Source organism: Chiroxiphia lanceolata, chromosome 5, assembly GCF_009829145.1.
Source record: "Chiroxiphia lanceolata isolate bChiLan1 chromosome 5, bChiLan1.pri, whole genome shotgun sequence".
NCBI lineage: Eukaryota > Metazoa > Chordata > Aves > Passeriformes > Pipridae > Chiroxiphia > Chiroxiphia lanceolata.
Genome location: NC_045641.1, coordinates 33,234,602 through 33,256,313, shown reverse-complemented (window position 1 = coordinate 33,256,313; position 21,712 = coordinate 33,234,602). Strand labels below are relative to the sequence as shown.

The 21,712-nt window shown below is 37.6% G+C and overlaps 1 protein-coding gene across 6 annotated transcripts in view; it reads right to left on the bottom strand.

Moving 5' to 3' along the window:
- Positions 1 to 12,013: 12,013 nt before the first annotated feature.
- USP15 (ubiquitin specific peptidase 15) overlaps positions 12,014 to 21,712 on the bottom strand; it is a 62,781-nt gene continuing 53,082 nt past the window's right edge. For 5 of the 6 annotated variants that reach the window (XM_032689577.1, XM_032689579.1, XM_032689578.1 and 2 more), the window contains 11 exons: positions 20,173 to 20,256; positions 19,988 to 20,082; positions 19,593 to 19,781; positions 18,613 to 18,728; positions 18,210 to 18,485; positions 17,830 to 17,900; positions 17,349 to 17,464; positions 15,359 to 15,508; positions 14,869 to 14,972; positions 14,203 to 14,291; positions 12,014 to 13,903 (listed from right to left, as the gene is read on the bottom strand). In XM_032689577.1, the coding sequence (XP_032545468.1) occupies positions 13,718 to 13,903; positions 14,203 to 14,291; positions 14,869 to 14,972; positions 15,359 to 15,508; positions 17,349 to 17,464; positions 17,830 to 17,900; positions 18,210 to 18,485; positions 18,613 to 18,728; positions 19,593 to 19,781; positions 19,988 to 20,082; positions 20,173 to 20,256 (1,476 nt within the window). In that variant the 3' untranslated portion in view covers positions 12,014 to 13,717. Of the gene's footprint in view, positions 13,904 to 14,202; positions 14,292 to 14,868; positions 14,973 to 15,358; positions 15,509 to 17,348; positions 17,481 to 17,829; positions 17,901 to 18,209; positions 18,486 to 18,612; positions 18,729 to 19,592; positions 19,782 to 19,987; positions 20,083 to 20,172; positions 20,257 to 21,712 lie in introns of those variants that run through there. The other variant, XR_004357416.1, reaches the window with a different exon arrangement.

The window sequence follows — 21,712 nt, the reverse complement described above, 5'->3', positions numbered from 1 at the left end:
GGGAGTGATATGGAATGGGGTAACAGTGTTGGATAAATGTATAAACTACTGTGCTAAGGGTGAGGGATATAATACAGCTACTTCTAAAATCTACAAAAAGCTAAAAATAAAAAAATCCATATGCATCATAGGTAAACTTTAACGATTTACTTCCTTTTTGATGTTTGGATTTTTCCACCTATTTATAGTGAGCCATGGGCACATTGGTACTCCCTGAATCTACTTGTCTACCTATTTGCATACTTTTTATCATTTACGTTGCTCATACCTATCTTTTCAACTACTAGCTTTGACACTCAGTCTGCTCAGCATTGCCAACCAAATACTGCAAGATTGCTCCTGGGTTTGGAAATGAACCTTACACATGGTTACAGAATTGAAAACTCTTTCAGATCTGCTGAGTACAAGAACTGGGAACTATACATGTGCCTGGATCTCAGGTGAGTCTCTTGAACAACACAGTCCTCTTTCTCACTGTTTTGATGTATGCCTTTTGTAAATGCAGATTTATTAGTTAAGCTAAATCAGTGCCGCTAAACTGTTTAAACTGGTCAGGATCCTTTTAAGTGACACTGTTTTGATTGTGAATGTGACTTCTGCAGTTGCATTTCATTGCAATAGATTCTGTTGCATGCACTCCTAAGGCTGAGCAGAAGTTCTTGCCAGTCTTGATACACTTTAAATATCTCAGTTTCAATTCAAGTCACTTTTGAATAAGAAGGTGGAACAATGTATGTGGATGTGTCTGAGGGCACATTTTTGACTAGCAAGTTAAGAGTACTAGTTAGAGTACTAGTTAAGAGTACTTGTTAAGCTGACTTAATTGGGAATTCTACACATGCCTGAGTCTCAGATGCATCTCTTAGCTGTTAAGCTAATTTTGTATTGCACTGCAATTATTGCATTGTGGTTTGCTTTGTTATTAAATTGTATGTTATTTTGTGAGGGGCAGTGGGTGATTGAAATAATATCCTGTAGCTTTATGGCCCTAATTAGCAACAAAAATGCTCATGAGACCTATTGTGATTCATTAAATTACCTCATATTCATTCCAAATGATGTGCATCAGTCCTTTTAATTGGATTAAACATGGGATAGCACTTGGCTGTATTAATTTCAGATGTTTAGTCCTAGTTATAGTCCATCCTGGTAGATGTATGCAGATGCAGGTTTTGTATGTGAGTCATCATGTTACACAGAGGCAAAACCATCAGATTTCATTCACTGTGGCAATGAAGTGGTTTCATCCCGATGGAAAGAGTTGTGGCTTTTCCTCTGAGTTCACTTTAGTAACACTCCTGTATACTTTTGTAATTGATATGAATCTGTAAATAGTGACAGTACTAAACAAACTTCACAATATGAGAAACCAATTGTGTGGGAAAGTAAAGGTGTTTGCAGACATCTCTGGTGATTTTTTTTTTGTACTGTAGAGTTAAGAGTCACGATAGAGAAAATTTTGTCTCAGATTGAACATGAGTACTGATATCAAAAGGCAAAGTTAAATTTCAAATTAAAAGACAGTGAGAGACAGGTTAATATGAAATACTTCCTATAATCTTTTATAAAAACTATGCATTGTATTGGTCTGTGTAAGCACAAAGAAGCCCTTTACTATATGAACATTTCAGTAGGTCCTTCTTAAATTACAGACCCAAGAAGTGGGACATGAGAGTATTTCTGTTGTGACACAAATGGGTTAAAAGCACAAGTAATAAACTTCCCTCTAGTACCTCTTCTCTTTTTTTTTATGGAATAGAAGTGAAGGCCTTGTTCCTTTAGGATGTGGCTGTGCAAGAAATTTCGATCAACCAGCAGATTGAAAAATACTTTGTTTTCCAGTATAAACTCCTCATGAATTTAGCTTCTGTTCCTTTCTGCATAGGTGTGAGCATACATTTACATGTTAGTACCCATTTTATTTGTATATTTACAGTTAATACACATTTTATTTCACTTGGTCAGCTGAAAAGCAATCCCAGCTGCTATCTATCAGTAACTATGTACATTTTCTTTAAGGTCACTGACAAAAATATTAAGCAGCATTGGTCTGGGAACCATGGCGAGGTTGGATCAAGGGTTGGACTTGATGATCTTGGAGGTCTTTTCCAACCCAGCTGATTCTGTGATTCTGTGAAAATGGCAGACCTATGACATCTATTAGATACTCAACAGCGATTCCCTATTGAGTTGCAGTACAATAACTTCAGGGCCTACACACAGATCTCTCAACCAGGGCTCAGATGCTTCCATGACTTGTGTAACCAGGCAGTAAAGCTGTTTTTCCAATTTTTTCTGCTTGAATCCTGTCCAAACAGATTCTCAGAGCAGTGGGGGTTTTTTGTGTGCCCTTTCAAGTACTGGTAATTGAATCAGATGAACCTGGTAACAACTTTTGTGAGAAAGAACTGCTGTCCACCTCTTGAATTAATTTATTGCTGTCTTACAGCTAGCAGTGTAACAACAGACCAACAGGGACATGATAATCACAAAATTTTATTAGCAGCTCCCAAACCCTTCATACTTTCCAGCTCACACAGGAGGTATGTGGCTGGCCTGGGAAACAAACCTTACTCTGTGCTTTAAAATGAATTCGTCTTTCATTCCTTTACACAAATAACAGAATTAATGTCTGTTCAGGCAGGACCTGTGTTTTTTTCCTGCAGGGTGTGTAATGCAGCCCATTCATGATCATTTTTTTTTTTCTGTGAAGTGTAGAAAATAGAGGAACAGTGATGGAGATGTTACTTGACAGTTGTTTACATAGAAAAACCCCATGCTGACCATCTCTACCACCTTAACAATTAGCACAGCATGAGGTCACAGTCAGCTTCAGAGATGTTGCACTTCTGATCATAATTTACTGCAATCTTTACGTCTGTTTTTAGGAATTGTGGTTTAGAGATAAAGACATAGATGTGCTGAAGCAAAATAATTTTGATTCTAGGCCCTGTTCTTTGATCCAGAGCTCTTCCAGTGGACAGTAGATTCAGCTGTGCTCTAGGGATAAGCTTTTTCCTGAGTATCTCATGCTGACTGCAGGATGTCTAACTTAAAAATGCCCGTCAAGAATGTCAGAAATGTGCATTGTGCTGCAATCTGTTTATTTTGCTGCTCTCTAATCTGTTTGGCAAAACCCTCATTATATCTTAATAATTTCCCTTTTATCTCTTCTTCAGCTTGTATGAAAATTATGGAGGTACTTCCAGACACCTAGTAACCTACAGACAATCTACTAATCACAAAGCAACACCAGAGAGGAGCCCTGAGGCTGCTGAAGAGTTTCTTCAGGAGAAGAAGAAACTACAGGAGAGTTTCCGTCAGCTGAATGGATGTTAGTTCCTATGTGTTAGGGGTGGCCTTTATGTAGCAGGCACTGCAGTCATATCTGTAAAACACAGAAAATAATTGTAGAAATAGCTACACTCACTATACTCACATAAGTAGTATGGAGGCCAGCACACTATGTTGGTGTGCTCACACTGCTGCAGCTACACTGCTGGCATGACCAACGTAATTTGTAGGTAACTCAACCCAGCCTAGAAAAGACTCAATATGACCAAGTACTTCTGAGGTCCTCCAGCACAACTGCCTGCAAAGATAACTGAAGTGTGACTCCTTCATTCTTTTACAGGCAGTTTTATAAACCATGAGGATTACAAATTTCCTATGGAAGAGATCCAGATGAAGAACTGTCTGGTGTAGAGGCCTTGATTTACCTTATGTGTTGTACTCATCTTTGTTGCTTTATGAAGATTACAGACCTCTTATTTCATTTAGACAAATTTGCCCTTGATATAAATATTTGTAGAGCTGCATATGTGGCTGTATTTATAACCAGCAGTGTGAAATAAATTAGGTTACTCAGGTTGCATCAAAACAGATAAGCAGAATGAACTTCTCAGGGAACTTGGAAGACAGCTGTAGTGGTAATCCAATCACAAAGAGCCAAATGCTTTCCTTTGTAGTCAAATGGCTACCCAGATCACCTCCACATGTGAATATGCATTCCCAATAAAGCAGAGCTGTACTACTGTATGTGCCTACGTCCTGGGTAATGTGCTAGCAGGAACGTCCATAACTAAGGATGCATAGACGTTGCGATTTCATAGTTGGTACTGGTATTTTGGCAGCATTTCTACAAGTTGTATTGAGTATTTCACAAATAGCAGCCGCTTTCTGGAACCTGCTCCCAGGGCACAATGGATGAGCTTGTTTGTCTCCTCACACCAGTGCATGGATGGGCTCTTGGCTGACTGTTGGCTGAAGCATAGGAAATTCCAGGTCAGAACACTCACTGTTCCACCTGAGAGCCAAGCCCTGGAGCTACTGAACAGATCATTAAGTAGGATGTAAAACTTGTTCAGCCAGTCTGAAACCTTATTTCTCTTTGACAGTATGGTCATCATTAGATTCCTATGGCTGTTTATTTCTAGGGGCCTTACTTCCCTGCTCCAATCCTAACTAACTAAACCACACCATGACCTAAGAACATTTGACAAATGATTGAACTATAAAATTAGGAGTTAACATGTACTACACATTGAGAGATTCTTTGCCAAATGGGGTGCTCCTGACCAGCTCAGCCACGGTTTGTTATGGCAGATACAAATATCTGGTGGGCTTGAATGTCTTATTTTGTTGGAGGCAAGATTACAGAAAGCCAGAGTTACAGTAGAATTTCAAAGAAATGGACATTTCCTTGTCCTATGAAGAGTGGCTGAGGGATCTGGGGTTGTTCAGCCTGGAGAAGAGAAGGCTCAGGGGAGACCTCATCACTCTGCAACTACCTGAAAGGAGGTTGTAGCCAGGTGGGTGTTGGCCTCTTTTCCCAGGCACCTAGCAAGAGGACATAGTCTTCAGCTGTGCCAGGGGAGGTTTAGGTGGATATTAGGAAGAATTTCTTCATAGAAAGGGTGATTATACATTAGAATCTAATGCCTAGGGAGGTGGTGGAGTCACTGTCCCTAGAGGTGTTTAAGGAAAAACTGGACGTGGCACTTAGTGCCATGATCTGCTTGACATGGTGGTGTTTGACCAGAGGTCTTTTCCAACCTGATTGATTCCATGATTCATTTTTCCCCCCCTTCAGGACATTTGGAGCCTTCCTTTGTAAACCAGTTCCTCAAAATTATTAACTCGGCTCCTGATCTCAAGACATTATCAAACACTTGGACACGAGAGACTGCAGTTTTCTAGATAATGACTAGGTGAGGACTTGTGTCAAAAAAGAATATGGCTCTTCTGTTAGTCTTCTTTCAAAATATAATGTGCTAGAATTCTCCTCTAGTTTGTTTCTATTCTACTGGTTTTCTGTATCTTTCACTAAGAACTTAAATCTATTGCTAGAAACCAAATTACTTTTTTTTTCCCTGTCTCTACAACACAAACTACAACTATTAAAAATTTTAATTCTCAGTTGCCTGTTAGTGACTCTTGCAGTATTTGCTTTTTTTAGTCACAGGACTCTGCTCTTTTTTAAATCCTGTAACACCTCCTTATTAGTATCTTACAGCTGCTTTCTCATTACATTCATATTTTCTGTTCATTCAGTATAGGCTTTTCCATATTCTTGCCCTTGTCTTAGTTGTGATTAATTGTTTTTACATACATTCACAGTTCTGCATTATTTCTTTCTCCCTGAAGGGGATAAAACCAGGCTCACCAGTGATGAGCAATGGGATGGTGTGCCAGAACTTGAAGAAACAGCACCCACGGGATCCCTGAGTCTGCCTCAAGAGATGTTGGCTACAATGTACCACTCCTGAAATGTTTCTACACCAATGCACGCAGCATGAGGAACAAACAAGAGGATCTAAAAGCTTTGGCCCAGTCCCAGAGATTTCAGATCATTGGCATAAGTGAAACCTGGCGGGATGAGACCTATGACTGGAATGCCCTGTTGGATGGTTACAGGCTCTTCAGGAGAGATAGGCAAGGCAGAAGAGGCAGAGGAGTGGCACTGTATGTAATAGAAGGGTTAGATGTATGTAGCTCACAGTTGGCAATGGCACTGTTGAGAGCCCCTGGGTAAGAATCAAGAGGCAAACAAATAATGTGGATGTCAAATAATGGGAGTCTGCTATAGACCTCCCAGCCAGGATGCTGACACTGATGAATTATTCTTTGAGGAACTGAGGAACACTTCCAAGTCAACTGCCCTTGTCCTTATGGGGGACTTCAACTTGACAGAAATTAACTGGCAGCATCATGCAGTTGGTTCAAGCCAGCCAGAAGATTCCTAAAAAATCTGTATGACAACTTTATGGAACAGGCCCTAAGGGAGTCAACTTGGAACGACGTCCTCCTTCATCTGCTGCTTGTCAACAGAGTGGATCTCCTGAGGGAATTGGAGACTGGTGGCCCTCTTGGCCACAGCGACCACAAAAGGATCAAGTTTAAAATCTCTATTGACAGGAGGAAAAGTGCCAGCAAAACCTCAATGCTGGACATGAGGAGAGCAGGCTTCAGGCTGCTCAGGGAATTAGTGAGTAAGGTCCCCTGGGAAAATGTTTTTGCAGGTGCTGGGGTCCATCAGTGCTGGTCACTTTTTCAACATCACCTCCTAAGGGCACAGGAGCAGGCAATTCCCAACTGCTGGAAGTGAAGCAGGTGAGGCAGAAGGCCAGCTTGGCTGAACAGGAATCTTCTCTTGGAGATAAGGCAAAAAAGGAAGGTGTATGCCCAGTGGAAGTAAGGTCAAGTGACATGGTAATAATTCAAAGATGCTGCTTGCCACAGGGAGAAAATTTGTGTGGCCAAAGCTCAACTGGAATTAAAGCTGGCCAGAAATGTGGGGGACAATACAAAGAGTTTTTTCAAATACATTAATGGCAATAGGCAGTATAGAAATAGCATTGTCCCATTACAGGATGAGGATGGTCACCTCACAAACAGGGACAGAGACAAGGCAGAGGTGTTTAATGCTTTCTTTGCCTCTGTCTTCAACACAGATAATGGATCAAGGCGGTCTCAGTGCCCTGAGCTGGAGGACCATGACTGCAAGAATGATCAACTCCAGTTGACCCTGAAATTGTGTGGGATCTGCTGCTCCAGCTGGATCCGTACAAATCTGTAGGGCCTGATGAGATTCATCCCAGAATCCTTGAAGAGCTGACTGATCTCCCAAAACCTCTCTTGATGATTTTTGAGCAGTCTTGGAAATCTAGAGAGGTCCCAGCTGATTGGAAGCTGGCAAACATTGTTCCAGTTTTCAAGAAGGGCACGGAGTACCCTGGAAACTACAGGCCTGTCAGTCTCACTTCAATGCCTGGTAAAGTTATGGAGAAGATTATTCTGGGAGGTGTTGAAAAACACCTGAGAGACAATTTTATCATTGGTCACAGCCAGCATGGCTTCATGAGAGGAAAGTCCTATCTACCGAACCTGATTTCCTTCCATGACACAGTAATCCACCTAGTTGATCAGAGGAAGCCAGTTGATGTAATCTTTTTGGATTTCAGTAAAGCTTTCAATACTGTCTCTCACAGGAATCCTTCTGGACAGCACACAGCTGGATAAACAAATCATGTGGTGGGTGAGCAGTTGGCTCACGGGCCAAGCACAGAGGGTAACAGAATGGAGTAACATCAGACTGGTGACCTGTCATCAGTGGGGTTCCATAGGACTCTATCTTCAGCCCTGTGCTCTTCAACATGTTCATAAATTACTTTGACACAGGACTGGAGGGGATACTAAGCAAGTTTGCAAATGACACAAAACTGGGAGGAGCTGTTGACTCCTTCAAAGGCAGGGAGGCCCTGCAGAGAGACCCTAACAAGTCAGAGGACTGGGCGATCACCAACCATTTGAAGTTCAACAAGGGAAAGTGCCGGATTCTGCACCTGGGATGGGACAACCCTGGATGTTTGTACAGGCTGGGGAATGAGATGCTGGAAAGCAGTGCCATGGAAAGGGACCTGGGGGTCCTGGTTAACAGCAGGTTGAATATGAGTCAGCAGTGCCCTGGCAGCCAGGAGGGCCAACCGTGTCCTGGGGGCATCAGGCAAAGCATCACCAGCCGGTCGAGGGAGGGGATTGTCCTGCTCTGCTCTGCACTGGTGTGGCCTCATCTTGAATATTGTGTGCAGTTTTGGGCACCACAATATAAGAAAGATATTAAGCTGTTAGAGAGCCTCCAAAGGAGGGCAACGAAGATGGTGAAGGACCTTGAGGGGAAGCTGTATGAGGAGTGGCTGAGCTCACTTGGTCTGTTCAGCCTGGAGGAGACTGAGAGGAGACCTCATTGCAATCTACAACTTCCTCATGAGGGGAAGAGGAGAGGCAGGCACTGATTTCTTCTCTGTGGTGACCAGTGACAGGACCCAAGGGAATGGCCTGAAGCTGTGTCAGGGAGGTTTAGGCTGGGGTGGTTGGGCACCGCAGCAGGCTTCCCAGGGGACAGACAACACCAAACCTGACAGAGTTCAAGAAGCATTTGGATGATACTCTCAGGCACATAGTGTGACTTTTGGGAGGGGTCCTCTGCAGGAATTGGACTCAATGATCCTTGTGAGTCCTTTTCAACTCACCATATTCTGTGATTCTTTGATTCTGTGATATTATAGGAACAATTTACATCCTAAAAATGAGACCAACCATGGCATTACCCAAACAGAAATTCAAAGATTATAGAGGGAGGATAACCAAATGCTTCCCATATTAAGTAGTACTACAACCCTCTTTGATTTATCTCTTAATCTGCACTACTTTGTCTGAAAAATATTACACAAAAAAATAAGTTTAAAGTTCCTGAAAACATCTTGTAAGGCATTATTTCCCATACCAAAAATCAATATGTTTTTGTATTTGCTTTTAACAGGTATAGATGATACAGAGTCAGTAATTACTGTCCCTTGTTTGCAGACTTTCTCCTCAGCCAAAAGATGCACTCACATTTACACAACACCCACATCGTAGTATGTATTTTAGAACATTGACAGATGTTGAAAACAAGCTAAGCTCATCTGAATTCTGTAGCTGTGATCCAAATATTTTGCACACTGAATAAAAACATTAATTTAACTTCTCCAATAACATTCCTATTCCACAATGACTTGCTAATGGAAACTATTTTGAGCTTTTTGGTCAGTTCCTAAACTTTGTATTGGTGATACTGCATAATGTTCATGTTTTCATGAGAGCAATGTGATACTTAAGGTGACAATTAAGAGCCAAGCACTGAAATAATTCTAGGCACATCTAAATTATCATATTTACCAACTGTCTTTTTCAATTACTGCCCCCCCCCCCATAACAAAATTTACTTTTCATAAAACCATATGGACAGATGTGAATTCTTTATCATTAAAGTCCTGTATCAGCTTTTGTATTATTTGGCCCAGGATGACTGTCAATGCTACCTGGCTGTGGTGGGTTGACCTTGGCTGGATGCCAGGTGTCCACCCAGCCGCTCTGTCACTCTCCTTCCCAGCCAGAGAGGGGAGAGAGTAAGGTAGAAAACAACTCATGGGTTGGGATAAGGCACTTTATTAGAGCAGAAGCAAAGCAAACATTTGCCCGTGCAAAAGCGAAGCAAAAGATAGCACCGTTTATTCTCTACTTCCCATCAGCAGCGATGGTTGGCCTGTGTGAAGCAGGGCTTCAGCACATGTGACAGTTCCTCAGCAGGCAGCCATTGGAGAAAATGAATACCCTCTGCTTCCTGCTCCTTGCCTCAGCTTTGATATCTGAGCTGCCGTCATATGGTCTGGAATATCCCTTTGGTCAGCTTTGGCCAGCTTGTATCCCCTCCCAGGATCTTGCCCTCGATTGAGGGAGGAATGTTACAGTGCTGATGCTGTGCTCAGCAGTAGCCAAAACACCGGTGTGTTATCAACACCCTTCTAGCTACCAATGCAAAGCACAGCACTGTGAGGGCTGCTATGCGGAAATGAACTCCAGCTCAGTCAGACCCAATACACTGGCATATAGTAACCCAGTTGATTCCCTAAATAAATTTGTCACATTTGGACTATTCCAGGGTTTTCATGTTACTCCAAGATGTAATTTCTTTTTAGTAAGATAGGTCTCTCTGCCTGCCTCAGGAGCACATGATGCCAGTAAAGCATGCAATATTGGAACTAGGGAAGTGGAACCATTTTCACAATGTTTACCTGCTAAGGAAAAAGAATTAAAAAAAATCTGAAGAGAGCAATTTGCCTGCAGACTAAGAACATGCTTATTCTATCAGATACAGCTTTCTTATTGTTTCACTACATTTATGGTGATTTTCTTTGTCAAAGTAACGAGTGCACAGAAACAATAAAAGCCATAACCTGCAATTACAAAGTCTGACCTCAAAGAAAGTGACATAATTTTTGAAGAAAAGCAGTGGGTTTGCCAATTAATTACTTTTCCAGTCATTCTGACTTCCTTCTTAAGATTTTAAATTACTTAAAAAAATACACTGCACTCCATAACACAGGGCTAACTTCCTAGGAAACCTAGAAGGGGTTATGGCTCTCCCATCAGCAACTAGTGGTAGCTGCAGTATCTGACAGGGGAACATCTTAGAGCTTTTCTCATCCTGTCAGCTCAACTGTAAGCTGCAAACTTCACCTCAGTGTGCCAGGAATTTAGGTGGGTGATGGAAGAGATCAGGAAACTGATCTACACTGAAGCATTCAGAACATTGTCTGAAGCCAACTAGAACAACAGGTTCTGGGCGCTCTCTCTTCACCTTCCCTCCCAGTGTGGCTTTAAATGATATATTGCTGTCACAAAATCCATGGAGTAACTGACAATTGCAAGCTGTCTTCTGCTTCCTACTCTGTTTTGTTTCAGTGACTGTCATATTAACAAGGTTAAGTGAATCTTATAATTCTAGAGTTTATGTTGATACTCATTTATAGCAAGGTTTTTGATGAAAAAAGAAAGCTGACTGTAGATTTTTATCTGACATGATTCATAGGGAGATGTTAAGATCCTCTTCTCTATATAAATGTCTAGTTGAGTGACAATAACTTTTGATAAACACTGTAAATAACAATATACTTTCTGTAGTGTTAAGCATGTCCACACTGGATGAGTTATCATATCTTATGTATGAATATGTAAGTTTTATGAAACTCACAACTTGACTGAATTCCCAGAAAACTTTGACACACCCATAGAAATGTTACTGTTTTCTCCCTCTCTTTAGGAAGCTGATTACAGAAACTCTGTATGTGTAATCTTGGAAGCCAAATTAACAATAACAAAGAATTATGTAATTTTTTTCTAACTAAATCCTACTTTGATCAATACCCTTTTAAATTCTAGTTGGATGATCCAACTATTAGAAGGTAAGTACATTCCTTCAAATGTAAGATTCTACGTATGTATATGTATTTGCATTTTCAAAGGGAGAATGAAGTGCGTTAGGAGACCTGAGTTATCAGATATTAAAGCTCCAATCTATGAACTCCAAAGTACTTCGGTAAATCAAACTAGGTCTGTTGCTCCTCTATGATTTTTCCCATCAAGTTCTAGGCTAACATGATATGGAAAAACAAATGGGAGTATGAATGAAGGGGGACTTTTTGTATGTGTTATTCAAAGAGTACATCACTTCTCCAGAATTCCTTCCTCTACTCCACATATAACCCTCATTTAATTCATAAATATTTAGGTCATAGCTTTGTACTAGGTTACTGTATTCCATACCTAACTACAAGGTTTTAAGCCAAAAGCTTGTATCATCCCCCCTATATTGGTTTATCTAACCTTAAATATATTCCCTCATTTCACGAACCATCTCACAATTAGTATCTTTCCATTTGATTATTGTTACAGTATTACTTTTTAAAATAAAATATTTATGACAATACACTGTTTTTGCAGCCTTTTAAATACTTTTGGAGCCAATGATAGGACAAGCCCCCTTTTTTATATACTGTTGTCTGGAAATATTATTAATCTTATTCTGTGTTAGTTGTTACATAGCCATTTTGTAATTGAGAATGTAAGTCTTAGACAAAGATTATCCAGACACAGTGTGGGAAAAGAGCGTGTAACAAAATGGAACACTAAATAAGGCCTTGAATAGCTTTATTGAAATCTGTATAAATAAACATGCGCATTTCAAATGTAAACCCAAGTGAACTCAAGTGCAGACAAAATTTTAACCTCTGTCATGCAGGAGGTTAGTTTACATTTAAAAAAAAAAAACAAACCTCAAAGCAGCTTTAAAATACCAGGATGAAACACCAGTTTTAATATCAAGGTATAAAGCAAAGCCATGTCCAACATATCTCATTTATATCCTGGTCAAATGCAATTTTTTAAACTTTTTAATGCTAACATAAATAAATAATTTACCAAAATGTGCACTCACAGAGTGAACTTTTATTTACAATACACAATTTATAACCTATTGTATTTGATTAGTTCAAGTGAAGAACATCATACTTTTTGCTTTTTTCTTTTTTTAAATTGTTTAAACAGTGGGACACAAAGCAATTCTCCAGGTAGTAGATATGTGACGTGTGCCCCCACACTTAAGAGCCCCTCTCAAAGGCAGTATTGTATACAAATCAACAATACATTCTTCCAACTAGATCAATGGGAAAGCAGCAAATCAAAAAATGTTTCAAACTGTCACACTTATTTTGGCATCCTGGACCCCTGAACATAGTTAACTGAAATCCAATTCAGAGTTTGTATGCCATATATACTGTACAGGTTCTGACTTGAACATGCAAATGCCAATTCTCTTATGAGTCACCTTTTCAGATATGCTGTAAGGCCATGGTGAATTCCATCAGGAACACACAAAATTAACAGGTCTACCTTTAAAGTGATTTTGTTAATTAACAATTTAAAGGCAGGTTATACTGAAAAAATTCTCATCTAAGCCTGATACACAGTCATTACTATGGATACAGAATACTATTAACTTTGACCTTAATACAGAGTAGTTTGCAAGCTGTCAAACTACAAAAACTGGGGAAAGAGAACTTACAGCACAATTTTAAATTTTGGACTGATACCAGATTAAAATTAAGCATATCTTATAAGCAAGATAACAGGAATTATGTCTGCAGAGTAGATTCCCACAAGCAACAATGAATACTTACATTTAATTGAAAACCTTTTTGTTAATGCAGCATGAAATCCAGAACCTGTTCCACAGCAGCAGTAAGATGAACATAATATTCTGGATGTTCCACTATAACACAAAAGGTTAAAACACCTTTTTCAAGCTACTTCTTCTATTGTGACCGAATTAAGAAAAAAATAGGGAGAAACAAAAATTTTTTGTTTCAAAAAAACTACTACTGTAGTTATTTATGACATTTTTACTTGTAGTCTGTGTGGCAGCTAAGGAACATTTATACAGTCATCCAGAAACTAGACTTGGCAGTAGTATTCTTGCAATACTTATAAAATAAATGTCAGAAGTCCACAGATTTAATATTTTAGTTATTAACTCACATCCAAAAGAAAAGAAAACGTAATTCATCAGAACAGCAGCAGAAACTTAAAAGGGGTTTATTTGTGATTTCCTATATATACCTTGTGAATACGAGACTGTAAATGCATTAGAGACAATTTCTGTTTAAGTTTTTATTGTTTCACTTCAAGTACTGCACATGTTAAAATGTAATAAAGATTTACATTCTGTTATCTGAAACTCCCCATCTCAGATTTTTATTCTTAATTTGGTGGGCATTTTCACTCTTTTAATCTGTATCCCCAGTAAGAGAGTCTCTTTTATGGCTTCTAGTTCTTCCCATTAGTTAGTGTGCATACAATTTTCATTTTCTATATCATTATCATTTTCATTGCTGTCTTCATCACTTTCTAGTGGGATGCCTGTGGCAGCTGAAGCACCTTGTTTAGTTTCCCGGTCAAGTGGGAAAAAGCCAGTTCCACTGATTGTGTCCTGTCTCTGGTAGAAGAGCACATATGCTGCTTTGGACTGTAAAAGAGAAAAGCGTAATATGTTCATGAGACTCCAAACAAAACATTTACAACCCGAGGTACAATTTTTTTTTCTTTGCTTCCAAGTATACAGTGTAAAATTACAAAGAAATCTAGACCTTTCACAAGTTATTTTTGCATGTTGGAGCAAACCATTTTTGGTTTGTACTGTCCTTTGAGAGAACACAAACTACTATCTACAAATTTAACGCAAGTTTCACGATTTACTTTTCATTTTTCTTCCCTCAAGCAGAAGACATCAACAGTCCCAATTTTAGAAACACAAAAGGTACTTACCACTATTTGGTCCTCACATGCAGTGGACACACTACTGTCATCAAAGTAGTACCATTTTCCATCATCCTTATTTTTCGCAAAAGCGGTATCTAGGACAAAAAAATACAATGTCTTAGGACTCTGCATCTTCATAGATGTAATACAATCAGTTGGTAGACTCTGTTACTGTGAAATACTTCACATTTAACTAACTTAAACCTATAATCACTATTAGACTCACCTTTCACGCTTTTTTTTTTAAGCAAAGAGAGCTTAACCACTAACATTACCCTTCTAAGGACAATGTATATTGAGACAGGATAGCCAAATAAAATCCCTCAGTCATTTTTTCTCTTTACTTTCAAGGACTTGCACAATGAACAAAAATATAGACAAGCAAGGCAAAATCAGTTGTAAGAGTACAGTAGCTCTTGTGGAGCTCTTATGTTTTCTCTTTTCGCAGTGTGCACAGCTACAAGTATAAAAGAACCTACAATTTTTCTTGAAAGCTCATTGCATATAGATTTTTGTGTCAGAGTACTTGTGAAAGCATTTCAAGGCAATGAAAAACAGTTGTCCCTAAATCATTAAAAAGCACCACTGATTCAAAGTGATCAGTACTTAAATAAAAATCAACACTGAAAGAAAGGTGACATTGTAGAATGATGATACTTGAAATCAACTTACAATGTCCTCCTCCCATTCCTCCATAGTGGTTGGAGACAGCAATCAAGTTGTAGCGGCAAGGCCCTGCATTAGGATTAATAAGGAACTCTGACATGTCCAAGTCACTGTTAAGAAACAAAACAAAACAAAATAAAACAAACACAAAAAAACCAAACCAAAATTCAGTCATGTTACTACTTTTAACCATTTTACATTTTGGTGGTCTTCAAGCCCTTTACCTTATATTCCCTACAAAAAACCACATACACCAGACTATTCTGACAGTGCATCTCTTTCACTCTGTGAGAAGTGGAAGGGGAACCAGTAATCTTCCACATTTATCTACTATTATTATTTTTCCAAGTTCATATTTTTAACCTACAAGCATTTTGTTATCAGTGTATACTGGATACACACATAGAAACTGAAAACACACCCGTTTTGCATGTATTAAACGCGTGCCCTAGTCATGCTTTTACACCTCTAGCATCAAAATGTTTAGGTTTCTTACTTTATTGGAAAGTCAACCAATGTATCCAACTTGTCCCTCATATATCTGCTGTAGGAAAAGCGCTTTAGATGAACTACCAGTACAGGGGGCAGTGACCACAAGTCTAACTTCTTAGTAGCTTGCTGATGTTCTTTACAGTTTGGACAATACCTAAAAGAAAAAAAAATCAATTTTAAATAACTGTAATCCATATGTATTTAAAAATACATTACTACAGAAAAGTCAGTAACACGGGAGGAACTGAATGAGCAAAACTCAACCACACACATTTTTTCTTTTGTTACTAATGCTATTGATATTTGTTCCAGTTTAAAATGTGCAAGTGTGATCACAGTGAAGCTCAACAGCATTTTAAACTCAAAAGCAGCACTCCCCCAATATTGAATTCTCATCTTCTATAGGATTCCCTATATGTGGCTTTCTTGTATTTTATTAAAAAAAAAAAAAGATGAAGGGTTTTGAAACTGACTATAAGAAAAGCCAAAAATAACAGATAACTGACTTTTTCAAGTTTCAATTTCCAAATTCATCTGTCTCCGACCCCATCTCGCCTACACCTAAAACCAGATAACACTGACTACTAAAAAAACTTCCCTTCTTAGTAGCCAAGTACTAAACAGGCTGTGACTTATAAACTTCTGTTCCCTACAACGTGTACTTGAATCTTTCAGGAACTAAGGCTCAGGGAGGAAGATAAGTAAGAAAAATGAATGGAAGCAATTCTTCCGTCAAGTGGTCTATGCATATTCTACACCTTGGTATCTAACAAGTAAAAATCTAGGGAAGGGAAAGAAAAAGAGATGAGCCCTAATTAAAAAGACTGCACAAACGTCTTTAAATAGCAACATCAGATAAAGACAAGAAATTAGGAGAAACTGTAAGGGCCGGCTGTAATTGAAAATCTGTTTTCCAAGCTGGCCTAGAATATCTAGAATACAAATAGTGCTGGACTAGGGATGATGAGCTCTTGTAGATTAGACGTGTGAAGACCTAACAAATGAAGAAAAATGTGATTGATGACCTTTGGTGAAATGTATCTAGTAGCAGCTGCTTGACTTCTGCAGTAGTTTTATTTTGTAGTTTAAATAATCTGCTTAAAACGTGCTGTAAGAATGGAAGTGCTTCACCATACCTGAGTTATATGGTATCTCAAATAGTCTATTCAGTGTTGTATAATCCAGCAAACCCAATAAAAAAAATGAGATTTTCTAAGTTAGCCCCCTACACTGCACAAATATAGGAGGATCTCTGGTGACAATGTCTGAAGGTCTCCAAAACTTTTAGGTATCTACAAGAGAAAAATTGGCAGACACTCTTTTCAAACTTAATTCTGAGCTCAAAGTTGATGAAGAATTTATCTGCTAGAAAATTCCTGGAGAAAAAGGATCTTACAGGAACATACTATAATTGTGAATATTCAGATATGATTCAAAGTTATAATTTGAAAGAACCATGAATCAAAATCAATTTTTGTCTACCAAAAACAAATAGTTAGGACAATAATTTGAGCGGTTGTAATGACTACAGACATCCCCCATCCCACAAACCTACCATTTAAGCACATCCCTATTTCAGAGATTAATGCAAGGCAAGTTATGTATTTGCATAAAAACTGAATAGTATGCAACAACCTCTCTCATCTCAGAAAGGAATATTTGTTTAAACCACTGCACTGAATTTGTCATAATATTATTCATTCACTGTCCATCATAGTTCACAGACTAGAATATCTTTTTATCACCCCATCCTCCTAATTTCCAATGCATTAACTGTTTCCCTTACAAACATAATCTTCTGCACATGGTAAAAATTTAAGTTAAGTACTGGGTCAAAGTAGAAAACATTTTGAGAATCTTCAATTATGATTGAAATAACAAGATTCAAAATACCATTAAGGAATCAGTTAGGTATCTCAATGTTCATGTGTGGTTTTGATTATACTTTGAGAGATGTACCATAGAACTAACAATTTTTCATCTTTTGCGCTTACCATGGATCTTCAGCACCTAGTTTTTCCTTTGTTGTGAACAGCTCAATGCAATCTTTTAATTTCACAAAAGGCTTTTTGGGAGGTTTATATTCCACACTTTCATGTTTTTCAAAATCCTAAAGAGAAGTATTTCTTGAGTTAAGAGAACAAATGAAACAAAACTCATTTTAGTGATGTCGTCTTACTAAACAGTAACTACAAAGCTCCTATATATGGAAAAACTGATTAGAAACCATTCAAGCAAAAACTTTTCATAGCTTCAGATTTACTTCCAAGTTTGTAAGCCTCAGATTTGCTAATTACTTGGATGTGTATATGAAGTTTATTTATGACAACGTATTTACTAAGAGTAACATGAAAAAAAGATATGTTAGCTTCTTCTTGTGAAGACTTACAATGTCTCATCTCACATTAATTAAACTGTATTTTTTACATTTAAGTTTTATTTGTGCTGGAAAGGGGAGCAACATAAACAGCTTACCTCTGCTGCACTATCATCAAAATATCTCTTCTTCAACTCAGGATCCCAATCCAAAGCAAGGAAAGATCTTTCTAAGATTAAAAAAAAAATTTTCTCTTACTATTATTTCTTGCTTTACATGAAACTGGATTAACTTTGGGCAAACATTCTTCAAAATGAATGAAACAACGCTATCATGAATTTAAGATGAAAAATTGAAGCACACAAAAATTATGCATTTCTAAGAGTCAATCTCAATAACAAATCAATTATTCATACAGAATTCACAATTGAAAAAAAAAAGATATATCAAATATCACACAGAGAAAATGAAACACAGAAATGGAGTCAGAAAAGAATATCAGAATCAAATGTTGCCCAACCCGTTCCCCATGACTTACCATCAAGCCTAGGTTGCCTATCATCAAATCTAATATGCCTGGTATCATCTTTGATGTAGTTTATGTCAGTATTGCCTAAATTATTGAACTGGAATGTAAACAATCGCTTTTTGTGTCCCGTGAGTGGTTGACCTTTGCAAGTATCCTCAGTACATAATCCATTTTCAGAGTCATTGTCACCTCCAACGGAATCTTCTGACTGGCTGTTTTCATTCTCTGAAGGAAGTTCCTGATCCTGGCTGGATTCATCATCTTGCTCATCTGTTTCCATTTCACCTGAAGCAATCAGAAGAATAAAAAGCAAGAAATGAGGTAGAATGACAATAATTGAAAGACGTTAGAGTTAACTTCTGTTTCAAATTGAACCCAAAACACTAAGCAGGTTTAGATATTCCAGTCTTACTTGGAGATCCTTCTTCATGTATTCCATTTGGGCCATTACCATTGATACCATGGTCCTTACAACAATGCAGAGATCCTTCAGTATCTTCACTTTCAGTACATGTTTTTACATATCGGCTAAATATAACAAGTGAAACAAACAGTTAGAAGCAATGGATTTTTAAATATTTACTTTGTTCAAACCAAGTCATTAAATTGTTAAAGCAAATTCTTTCTAATGTACTGCATTTCTGCACTTCTTTCTGATTTATTCAGAATTAACAGTTTTATTGCCAAACATGTCTACTGTTACAGGCATATTTGAAAACCTGCTCCTATATGATCTTACATTTTTGGCAGCTACTTATTTTGAACAACTTGATTCTTGGGATCAGTCTCTCTTTGTCCAGAAGTAATGTCTTTAACTGTTCATTAAACGTATTTTTTTACACAAAAAAATTTATAAAGATTCAATTACAGAGAAAGTTACATTAACAGAAAATGAAGCGTAAATTTAAACTGGAATTTACATGATTCTAATTTCTTCCACATAATGACACTAATTCCAGTCTAGTTTCAGAAAGTGTCTACCATGTACTTTTACAACATAAATTAGTAGATAAACTTGTACAGTAGATACAGGAGGTATGACCATAACAGAATAATTGGAAAACATTTCCATTTTATCAATTCCTAATGAACAGCTAAGCATACAACAGAATTATTTATCTTAAACTGACAATACAGACGAACTCTCTATTGTCATCTCAAATACTTTTTGGATGAGGTCATGCTAACAAGAAATCAAATTAAAATCCATACCAGTTCATATCTTGAGGGGCTAAAATTTTAGATTTAATAAATTTAACAGAATGCAAATAAAAGACAAAGTACTCAGATCTAATCAGTTTGTTAGAAATGCATGTAAAAATAAGTGCCTACTGATTCCAATGATTAGCATTACTCTTAATAAATGTATTTTTCGTTAAACAATAACCTTACCACATTCTTAGCAGCAGCAGGTTATAGAGTTTATCTTCAGTATTGTTTCTAGGCACTGCTATGAGAAAAGGTTGACCAAACAGTAAAGAACCACTATGGCTATAGCTAGTGTGCCTGCACTTTTCCCTTAAACAAACAGGAATTATAACTTGTTCCGTATCTTCGGTTCTATTGATAGCAATTTCAAATCTAAAAGAAAAACAATCAGAAATACAAAGAACAATGGTCATGTAAAAGGGTGCAAAGGGGGAAAATAAAAAAATAATACCCCCTCCCAGTTTCATCTTTACCTGATGTCTAGGTTTTAATCTTTTGCAGATAACTAAACAAACTGCAAGGAGACGTGAAGCATGAATGTCTTACACATAAATGTACTTACGTACTTATGTACTTACACATAAATGTCATCACGTTCCATAATACTACTTAGATTTTCATCCACGCCAAATATCCTGTGGAACCTGTGATTGTATATATCAGTAACAATCATCTAAAAAGAAAACGGAGTGTACATCATTAAATCAGGTTAATGTGCATTAAAATGTTCATTGTTGCGCTTCATATAAGAGATCACTCCTACCTTATCTGCAGCAACACCAGACAAAGCCGACAATGCTGTGCAAAGATCCAATATATTTCCAATTTTGGGAACAACTACTTTGTACTAAAAAGTAAAATATAATTTTAATTTTTTAAGAGAACAAATATACGTGAGGAACAAACCTAAACAACTTAGCACATGTTCAGCATATTTCACATACTTCTTTCATATTCTTGAACTTACGGTGTGAAGCATGTAAATGAACTAAATCGAATTCCAAAAGCTGCTGAAAACCTAGTAGCTACCTGCACAACTTTACTCTCCAAACATACACACTCTGAATACTCCATTTATTAGTTTATACGATGCTGATTTGAATGTTATTTTATTTTCTCCCTAAGAAGACTAACGGCACCAATTAGTCAGATTTGTATTTCAACAGCACCTACTTATTTCACCATTTAAGTAATATGCATGCCATCGACTACATTATTAAATTTGGAATACAACACAAGTTGTTTATAAAGTATGACTGGGGAAAAAAAAAAAGCAATGGCAGGCAATGAATTCTAATTTCACATGGAGAAAGAGAACCTGATGATTAACAGTCTGAATTCCACACAGGACTCTTATCTGTTATTTGCATAGTAAAGACAGGATTAATTAGAAATAAGGTATTATAACTTTATAATTAATTGCCAACTATAGCATGTGTTTGTTATGTCCTTAAGTTTTACAGTTATTTAGGCTCAAAAAACCTCTACTGAACTTGTACCCTTCCCAAACTCTATTACTCCTGCATAACCCTCTGAGGTCATATGTCATCTTCAACTACCGTGTGTGTCCCCTGTGCAAACATGTTTTCACAATTAATTAAATTTCTAGCAGACTTATCTGCCATTAGTTAATGACTTCCCTAATTCACACTGCCTTTGAGAACACTCCCTTTCCCCCCTACTTGCCTTCTCATGGTACTTTCATTTCAAGTGTTAAGCCTTTTTGCAATCTACCTAACTGCCTGTGTCTTATTTATTTCACCCAACCTCACTTATGCCATAAGGTACAGCTAGAACCATTTAATCACGACTTGGTTATGATAACCTTATCTACATTTTTTCATGCCATTATAAGGTGTATAATACTATCATTCCTAAAAAAATGGCAGAAGAGGTACTCTTCACAAAGAAATCTCATCTGAAGTTTTTTCTTTTGACAATCAGGTGAGAGCACAGAAGAATTCAGGACTACCTAATTATAAATATACACTTCTTATGAATATTTGGCTTTGGTGATTAAGGAACCAAGAAATTAAGACTGGATTAAGTGTATAAATACTTTTTATAACCATACAAATTCGCTAGAGCAACACTCAAATAAAAAATTATGTCAGCATACGTTTTAAAGATTAAGAAGCCTTATTATCATAACCACAATGAAATTACCAATTCTTCCTTGAAACTGATAGAAATATAAGAAGGTGTGTATAGTTTACCTCAGGTTTCCTAAGTGGAACTTCAGAATTCATACCAGAAACCAAAACTTATTGGATTTGCTTGTTGTACTTATAAATTTACATCAT